We start from the raw sequence: 9898 nt of genomic DNA, 5'->3' as shown, positions 1-9898 counted from the left end.
ATGTAATATCACTGTTATATGTCACTATAGTAATAACGGCGGAGTCGACAGCACTACTGGCAGCCAGTGTGAGGGCATTTACCTTATAGTAGGCAAAGCTTTCAGGCTCTGTCATTGCTCTGTCTGTGCTACATAACGTTACTTCCAGGGCTGCTGGTTCCTTTTCCTAAATCTCATGTTAAAGGTTTTTATGTCTTAATAAATGGTTTCATTATTATTTTGGTACAGAAGTGAACACATAGAATGTAGAACCAATCCGTCACCTTCGGGTGAACAGAGACTGTCAGCAATCTGCCTCTACAATGATAACTTTGCAGGACTCCTCTATCATTATGACACAAAAGAGCGATTTTTCTATAAGCGTTTATCGTGAGATGACATGGGGCCTGATTCAGAGCTGAACGCTCCGACCAGAGCGCTCGCTCTGAATCAGGGCCTTCCTACCTTTTTTGGAGCGTCCTCATGGACGCTCGCATAGCTGTGGGTTGCCACCCACAGCTATAGCGAGCGTCCATGATGATGGTCACGATGGTCTTGACCATCGCGACCATCGGGCTTGCGACGGAGACCCTGCGGTAGGGTCTCGCTGCCACAAGCCCTGGAGTGATTTTGGCTCTATCAGAGCCAAAATCACTCCAACTGATATCACTAATGATGTCAGTGGGGCTGGCTTGAGACGGTAGGCGTTCCCATGGGAACGCCTCCGTCTGGCAGGCACGCCCCCGGCACGCCCACCAAAGGGGGCGTGCTGTCAATCAACATCGACAGCACGCCCCCTTTGGCGCGAGACCCGGAGCGATGGAGAGCTCGCCGGGTCTCGCGCATGCGCACGACGGAGCTCCCTCCGTCGTGCGCATGCGCAGTGGGGGAACATCGACCCGCTTGCGAGCGTACTGCCGCTCACGAGCGGGTCTGAATGACCCCCATAGTGATTAGCAGACAATGGCGGTACTAGGGTAGGCTGTTGCCTGACATGACAATACTACAGCAAGCGACACTTGGCGATATCTTTCGATAAATAGCAAAAAAGTCTTTACTTTGGGGGAGGAGGGTCTGTTTTAACCTGAGGTTGTTCTGTTCAGGGTTTCATTAATAGACCCCTTTCATTACATTTAATTAACCAAGGGCCCTATTTGACAACTAATTATTACCAGCGGAATATTTCATTTAGTAATGCAGTGATACAAACAAATATAACACTACAGCTCTCCAGCGAGGTCCCCCACCTTGGCAGCATCATTTGCTCTGTTGCTGGCAGCCTAGCACTGTCAGTGATAGGTTGCTGTGTCATGTAAATATGTTAGACGGCCAGTCTGTGCATAACACTTTCACCCGTCAGGGACTCTGCTATGCCTGGAAGTCTTCGCTGAAGCTGGAAAGGCTGCTGCCAGGTCCCTATTGCTGGCAATGGGGGCTGTATCTCTCTCGCCATCATTAGATGGCGTAAGCGATACAGAGACAAACAGGAGTAAACTTAGCTTACCGCTGGTTGTGAAATATTGAAGGGGAACCTAACGCCTTTTGCAAGTGCTAAAAGGGGTTATATCTCGTTGATAATGGGGCCCTAAGGGTTACATTTACCGTTTACTAATGTCAGCTGCATATTTCTTTTAGTATTACAGTGATACTTACAGATATGTCAATTTATTTTAACATTGCTTACTTGTCTGGCAAGGCCCAGTGGCATCCTCTGCCAAGCTCCCGGCAGTCTACTGCTGTCAGCGACGATTGGGCAACTAATGCACATCCTTGACGGCCGTCTGTGCATTCTGCTAAAACAAGGCTGGGAACCAAAGCCTGGATGGCGTAAGTGGTATAGTCACTAACAGCCGCAAGCGAAGCTTAGTTGAGCTTACCGCTGTTTGGTAAATACTGAAAGGAGGCCATAAGTGCTAAAGGGTTATGGCTTGTTCTTGAATGGAGCCCCAAAACTTTTACATAGATGTGAGGATATCAGTGGATGCTTTTACTTTAGGCATCTTGGTATATATTTACTGTACAGAAAAACTGTTATAGCAGTGTAGCAATGGTAACTAAAGTTTCTTTACTGCAGGAGTGCAAAACATGTTACCACTGTAATTCACCAGAAGGTCACCTAACTGCGGTATCGGGAACCCGTTCAGAAAGTCCCCACCCGTAGTATGCTTTGTCACTGGCTTCTGTGAGGTTTTTTTTTTTTTTATTAACAGAGCTTCGTGTTCATTCTAGCACCCTGCACCTGTCATAACCAGTGCTAGAAGCAACAGAGCAGAGAGCGACACCTCTGGCAGGAAAGAGGATCTGCATGAGTGTGACAGGTGCAGAGTGCTAGAATGAACACTAAGCTTAGTAGTGCCCAAGCACAGGTAGGCTGTGCAGATATGTGCACTGCTGGTGCGAATTGTCAGTTGGTGCCGCACTGAGCTTTGGAGAATGTATGGTAAGAGAGAGTGTTCACTCTTTTCTCTCTTGTTGGAGAGATCCTATACATCGCAGTCCTATTGTGCGACTATCAGGAATCTGCGTGAATGCACACATCTGCGTCCTTTGCTGAATCATCCCCTCTATGCGGAAATGATTTTTAAATTGCCTTATGAAGTGATGAACGCTTTTTCTTTAGAAGTAGGGGTTATCACTGATTTGAACATTTCCCCATTGTATTTTAAGCTGTCTATAGATGCATCAATTTCTTGCTTCCAAATGAGTGATTGTGTTTCTTCATAATAGATGAATAGGCAATAGAGACAGTACAATTATGATTGCTGCACACATGCAATATAATCTTGTCTAATATAACAGGAATACCTTTTCATTTAATCTGCAATGTAGGACAGTTAATCTGAAGTAGAAAAGGGGGAAAGAAGGGAAGAAAAAGGTGGATAAAAGTACACTGCACTAAGATGACAGATGAGTTTAAACAAATGTAGATTATGCCACAGAGTTGAAACAACAGGGTTCTTGTTTGTAAGTGATTCAATAGACAAATAGGTTAGTGTAGTTGTAATGAGGGCAGAAATCGTAGTAACGAGGGTGCACCCTAGGAGCAGATAACCGTATTCAATAAAGGGAAACAAGACAGAACTCCTGGTTGGTGGGGCACACCTTGTTAGAACCTTAAAATATAGCCTTTAATTCATACATTAAAAATATATAGAGATCACAAAACAACAAGCTATAGTCATGAGCTGCAAAATAATATTAAAATGTATCCTAATAGATACAGGACATGTCAAAAATGTAACAATATAATACCAAGTGAGCAAAAAGTGCAAACTTATAAGGTGATACAGTATTAGTGAAATTCACTTCAGAAGTGAATATTGGTGAAAATATAAAGAAAGATGCAAAAATAAATAATAAAAATACACACAAATTAAAAATGCACCCAGGAAAACAGACCGATGACCACTAAATCATATATATGACAAAATGTGTTTTCTCTTAGAGGCGTCCCTCCATATGCTGGGAATTAATTTCAGAGGTTTAGTTGAAAGAATTGTTGGAACAATGGACCTGATTCAGACGCGCTCGCTAGATGTGTACGCTCGCTAGATGCGTATGCAAATAATGCTAAATGACGGCAAGGCAGGCGATCGCATGGCAAGGCATAAGCACGCCCACTATGTCTTGGCGTGCGATTGCTTTGTGTATGTAGACGCCCACCAGCCTGTCTTAATGCGCCTACTTGCGCACGTCATCTCCAGGAAGTGTATGCAACCATCGGTACATTGGATACCATCAGATGCGATGGTGGCTGACCATACCCTGCCGCAAGCACTACGAGCACTTCAGTGTAAAAACCAGCCAGGTGATGTGTACTATGATGCTGTCTATAAATTATGCACGCCTCTGAAACGGTGTTGAGACGCTCAGGCACGCCTGCGTTCGCAAATCCACTCCCCCCGTTTTTAATGGCCAGCCCCTGTCACCACCCACAAACGGCTTCTCCTGTCACTCACTCTGCTTGGCTGTCTATGCGCAGCGAGCGACGGCTTCCCGATCCCTCGCACTGGTATGTGCACTACAATGCATACGTATTTGCAAAATGCGAAAATCGGCCATCTACCAGCGAACGCATGCTAGCAAGTGGGTCTGAGTCAGGTCCAATGCTTCTAAAGATGGGAATCAATGTCTGTGCGTTTACATGCACTGGGATCTGCTTTCAACAGTCATGCAATGCATCAGACTGGTGATGAGAGTCGCGTGCAAACGGCACAGTGAAAGATACAAAATAACTACTTCTGTTGCCAGTGCTGAATAAGAGGGTGAAATCTTCTGTTGCCAGTGCAGGATTGTGCACACCGCATCGACTGGTGAGAGAGCAGCGAAGGAGATAAAAAGTACCTGTCAGATGGTAGTAGGTAATTCCCAGTGGTGGGCAAAAAAGTAATTGGATCTTCCAGCATGACAGTGATCTCAAACACACCTCCCGGGCAACTAAGGAGTGGCTCCGTAAGAAGCATTTCAAGGTCCTGGATTGGCCTAGCCAGTCTACAGACCTCAACCCAATAGAAAATCTGTGGAGGGAGTTAAAAGTCCGTGTTGCCCAGCGACAGCCCCAAAACATGACACATCTAGAGAAGATCTGCATTGAAGAGTGGGCCAAAATACCTGCTGCAGTGTGTGCAAACCTGGTCAAGAACTACAGGAAACGTTTGACCTCTGTAATTACCAACCGAGGTACCTTTACAAAGTATTGAGTTAAACTTTTTGATTGTCCAAATATTTTTTTTCCGCAAGAATATACAAATAAATTGTTTAAAAATCATACAATGTGATTTCCGGAATTTTTTGTTCTGATTCTGTCTCTCACAGTTGAAGTGTACCTATGATGGAAATTACAGACCTCTCTCATCTTGTAAAATGCAACAACTTGCACAATCGGTGGCTGTGCAAATACTTTTTTGTCCCACTCTATGATCTCGTGGTCATCTGTCTGTTTTCCTGGGTGCATTCTTCTGAAGTGAATTGCACTAATATCACCATATAGAAGTTTGCACTTTTTCCTCACGTGGTATTATATTGTTAAATTTTTGTCATGTCCTGTATCTATTAGGATACATTTTAATCTTATTTTGCAGCTGAAGACTATAGCTTGTTGTTTTGTGATCTCTATATATTTTTAATGTATGAATTAAAGGCTATGTTTTAAGGTTCTAACAAGGTGTGCCCCACCAACCAGTAGTTCTGTCTTGTTTCCCTTTGTTGAATTTAGGACAGTTGTAGGAACGCTGACAGGTAATCCAATAAGGAATACGTTTGTTTTGGTCAACTTTAACCAATGTTTTAATAATTCAGTAAGAAAAAAAAAAATACAATCAGATTGAATCATGTGTGGCCAGTTCTCTGTTCGCTATGCAGTCGGGAAGCCGGGAACCTATTCCCGACTGCTTAATCCTGGCGAGGGTTAAATGACAGGCGTCTAAATCTAGACGCCTGTCATTTTACCGAGACCAGTGCCCGGCACCCCGATTGAAGGGACACCGGGCGCCGAGCATGGATAGCTGCCTTGGGGGATAGCTGCTGGGGTACGAGGGTTAGGTTTAGGGTTCCCGGGGGGGGACTTAGGGTTAGGCACCAACCCCCGGGAGGTTAGGTTTAGGCTAGGGGAAGGGGGGATTAGCGTTAGGCACCCCTGGCGGGGACTTAGGGTTAGGCGGCGGGGTAGGGGGGGTTAGGTTTAGGCACTGGGGGGGAAGGTTAGGGTTAGGCACCCCTAAGGGAGGGTTAGAGGGTAGAGAATACTTACCTTGGACGATCGGGATTTCCTCCTCTGCCGGGATGCTGCTGTCAGGATTCCAAGGTAAATCATACCGATTCCCTCTGTTCAGTAGTCCTTTTTAACCATACTAAGTAACCTCTGCTCTGTTGATATTAAGTACTGGCATTTCCCTTTTAATCCAACAGGAGTCCGAACGAAGAGAAATACAGATCCATAAGGATTGGGAACACAGCATTTTCCACCAGACTTTTGCCAGTTCCCGGGGCTGTTGAATGTTTATTTGAAATGGGATTTGAAGAGGTATGCTTTCTGAAAATTGGGCAAGCTCTTTAAGTACAAGTCATAGTAACATAGGTTTCGGAAACTAGCTTGTATTTGTTTTTCCTGACATGTCTGGCCCTAGCACATGTTCCACATTTGCATTTCCTGCATATATTATATATTTATTTATTTTAATCACAGGGCTTTGCAATCGCCCATTCTTTACACAGTGACATTTGGATACACATGAATGTTACTGATACAAATGCAAGTTTATAAATTGTCAAATAAATAAAACATTGGTAGAAGTAATTTATCAGAGTCTGTAGTCGCTAAAACTGCTGTCAACGTCCTGAATTTCAAACGTTGGTTGCTCTAGTTAATACCACCATATCTCATGAGCAGTATTTATATACTACTTGTAAAGCTGAATCCAAGTTTGACTGAATTTGGCAGAGATGGTTACAATCTACATATGCTAATTTGTCGCCGGATCAGCATACTTTACCTAGACTCTAAGTTTTATGTTATGTTTATTGCTTGGGAGTCAGACTATGGTTGGATCTTGCTCAATGCTGTGAATATATATGATTATGTAATGTGTATTGGGAATGGAGGTTTCTACATTATGTGCCCTAACATTTAAGTGTGAATGCTCTAGTGTAAAATATATTGTATATTCTGCACTAGATGATTTTGATACTATTCTGCACTGACTATATTATTCTCTTTTTTTTCATATACTTATATAATATAGTGTTAACTCTAGCTCCGGCGGCAGGCAGGGCGCCGGAGCTAGATAGGGCAATCTTATGCGCGCGCCTTTGTCGTGTGCGCCCCCGAAAAGGGGGCGTGGTCATGAAAAGGGGGCGTGTCTATAAGACGCGTCCCCTTTTCGTCATACTTGGGGGCGTGCCCGGCGCTTACGGACATGCCGGGCATCCCCCAAGCGCTGCAGAAAGGGAGAATAGATGCCAGCACATGCGCCCGGCGTCTATTCTCTGGCGGTGACCGGGACACCGCATGTTTCTCCACCCGCGGGACACTGCGTCCCGCGGGTGAGAACGACACCCGCAGGCTGTGAGGGCAGGGCGCTTTTTGCCCTCCTCCTGGAGGGCAGGGTGCTTTTTGCCCTCCAGAAGAAGGGCAGGGCGCTGCGCCCCGCTAAAACAGCCTAGCGGGAACGCTAATAATATGTTTAAATATGGTGTAAATTTTGTTTTTATTTTTCTATGCTCTGTAGTTTGCGAATGTTATTTATATTAGGTGTTCTATATTCGTGATGGATATATTTTACGATTTGATGTGTGATAATTATTGTTGGTTTTTTGTTTGTTTTATTGTTATATTGTATTGTTAGATTAGAAAATATTTTCAATAAAAACTCCATAAAAAAAAAAAAAAAAACCTGCTGTCAATGGAAAAGAACCATGACTGTCCGATTACATGTGCTACCTTATTTCTGTTTTCTTTTGTACACATGGAAGTATTGGACTATTGGAAGTATACGGAATATTGCGAAATACGGAAGAATTTTGGCATGGCTGAGATAATAAAACCTTTGATTTTTGATGGTTCAATGTACACAAACTTTGTCTAAGGCACAAATTATTAAAAAGATGGTATAAAATTACCTTCAGGCTGTGTGTATAGGGTATAAATGAAACAAATTTATTTCATGTCTGTACACAAACTTTGTTTGAGCCACACAATTATTGAAAATCTTGTATAAAATAACCTGCAGGCTGTGTGAATAAGGTGTATATAAAGCATAAATACATTCTGTGTGTATATTGGGGTCCCATTCCTAAGATATCTCTTTATAATATGCAAATATTCCAAAATACAGCATATTCCGTTATCCAAAATACCCCTGGTCCCAAGCATTTTGGATATGGGAGACTCAACCTGTAATATGTCTTACAAGAACAGAACAGAAAGTCTCTATACTAGTGTAGTAATTAGACACCTTTTTTAAATACTACAAACTTATGTTTTTCCTATTTTTCTAAAAAATCAAGATGGTTTATCTGATTTATTTATATTCAGTGTGGGAAATCCTTCATAAAATCCTTGAAGGGGATACTGGATCTGTAGATCTCTAAACTAGTCTTTAATTGGAGCCCATCACCAAAATGCCATATACATTAATATTTCAGTATTCCAAAAAATAAAATGTATAAATTACCAGGTTAATACATTATTAAAATAATTTGTATATCATAAGATAAATCAAAAGACTCCTAGAATATGAGATTTTAAACAGTCTAAGGCTGCACTCAAGTGAGTGGGAGCTCCCATCTAACAAACTCTTTCAAGATGCTGGTACCGTTATATAGGCAAAGATTCTCTTCACACCAACTACCTCTTGTTGACGTGTTACTGCAGGTGTAATTTAAAGTTTGGTTACCCAGATTTTTTATGGTGGGTGTAATGATTAAACCGGAAATGCTTTCACTAACTTTGTTACTGTGAGCTAATTATAAAGATTTAAATTCTTTTATTCTACAGGGAGAGACACATCTCGTGTTTCCTAAGAAGGCATCGGTAGAGAAACTGCGGAAAGTCAGAGACTGTATAGCATCAGAGAGAAAAAAACAACTTAATGGGTCAAATGCACTAGAACCAGACACAATAAGTACACAGCTGGCACCAAACCCGAGCCTGGCTAGCAGACCGCAGCCGGCCACAGATGATCGGCAACAAGCAACTTCCAATTTCTTGGTAATGATTTTATTTTGTTATATAGTGACCTGACGCACTGCATTTAGTCTGTGATGTCATGTTTAAAGTAACTTACTAATTGTATGCAATACCTAGGGGTATATTTACTAAAGTACGGGTTTTTAGAAGTGGAGATGTTGCCCATAGCAACCAATCAGGTTCTATTTAACATTTAACTAGCACCTTCTAGAAGATAATAGCTAGAATCTGGTTGCTATGGGCTACATCTCCACTTCTAAAAACCTGCACTTTAAAAAATATACCCCTTATTGTTAAGATTGGGTGATATGAAGTTAATCTATTATGTGAAACTTTATCATCTAACACAGTTACCTTAACAAAAACTAATAGAGCTTTTTCCAATCAGGTGACAAACCAGAAAATAAATCCTACTTCCGTCACTGTCAGTTTGGTAAAAGTGTAATAAGATCAGACAATATGTTTGCAATACTGTAAGTGACCAATAGAAATGGAGTTCCACATAAGCTGCAGTGCTGGAGAACATACCACGGGCAAAAGTATCTAACCTTTCTGGATCTAAACTGGCTGATAACTGAGAGCATTAACTTGTTCTCCGCTTTATAAAAAAATTAAATTTAAACTTCGAAGCTATAAAAGTATTCAATCCTTTTAGCATTTTTCAATTGTTTTTGTTTTTCTTGCGCCTTGGAGTGAAATGATATGTATTCAGAGCTTTATTACCACTGAACAGCACAAAATATTCTACAATGTGCAATAAAAATCCTGTCATTGATCTTCTTAAATTCTATCTTTGATCTTTTTCTGACTGCAGATAAGATCTGTGTGTATCTTGCGCTATGTATATTGACATGCTTCCCAGTCCCTGAAACAGAAGCATCTTCGTAGCATAATGCTTCCTGCACCATGGTTCATGGTTGGGATAGTGCGCATGGGATGATGTACAATGTTAAACAGTTGTACACAATGTTACAGTGGATCACACAATGAAACATTATGTGACTAGATATGTGAGTCTTCCCTATGTTTTTTAGCACACTCTAGGTGAAATGTTGTGTAACTTTTCTTTGGCAATGCCACCCTCCCATAAAGTGCAGATTTGTGACGTGCCAATGATATTGTTCTGTGGAACGTTTTCTCCTATTGAAGATTGTAACTCTCAGAATTACGGCATGCCTCTTGGTAGGCTTCCTAACAGGTTCCTAACTTGCATGGAACGAAATGTGGATATTC

At 42.0% G+C, this 9898-nt stretch overlaps 1 protein-coding gene across 2 annotated transcripts in view; it reads left to right on the top strand.

Moving 5' to 3' along the window:
* Window positions 1-9898, top strand: part of NGLY1 (N-glycanase 1) — a 40518-nt gene that overhangs the window by 372 nt on the left and 30248 nt on the right. For both annotated transcript variants that reach the window (XM_088462740.1, XM_088462741.1), the window contains exons 2-3: window positions 5887-6001; window positions 8474-8686. In XM_088462740.1, the coding sequence (XP_088318866.1) occupies window positions 5887-6001; window positions 8474-8686 (328 nt within the window). The remainder of the gene's footprint in view (window positions 1-5886; window positions 6002-8473; window positions 8687-9898) is intronic.

This window comes from Taudactylus pleione, unplaced genomic scaffold (genome assembly GCF_031769625.1).
Source record: "Taudactylus pleione unplaced genomic scaffold, aTauple2 ptg000053l, whole genome shotgun sequence".
NCBI lineage: Eukaryota > Metazoa > Chordata > Amphibia > Anura > Myobatrachidae > Taudactylus > Taudactylus pleione.
This window is presented reverse-complemented; position numbering and strand designations above follow the sequence as displayed.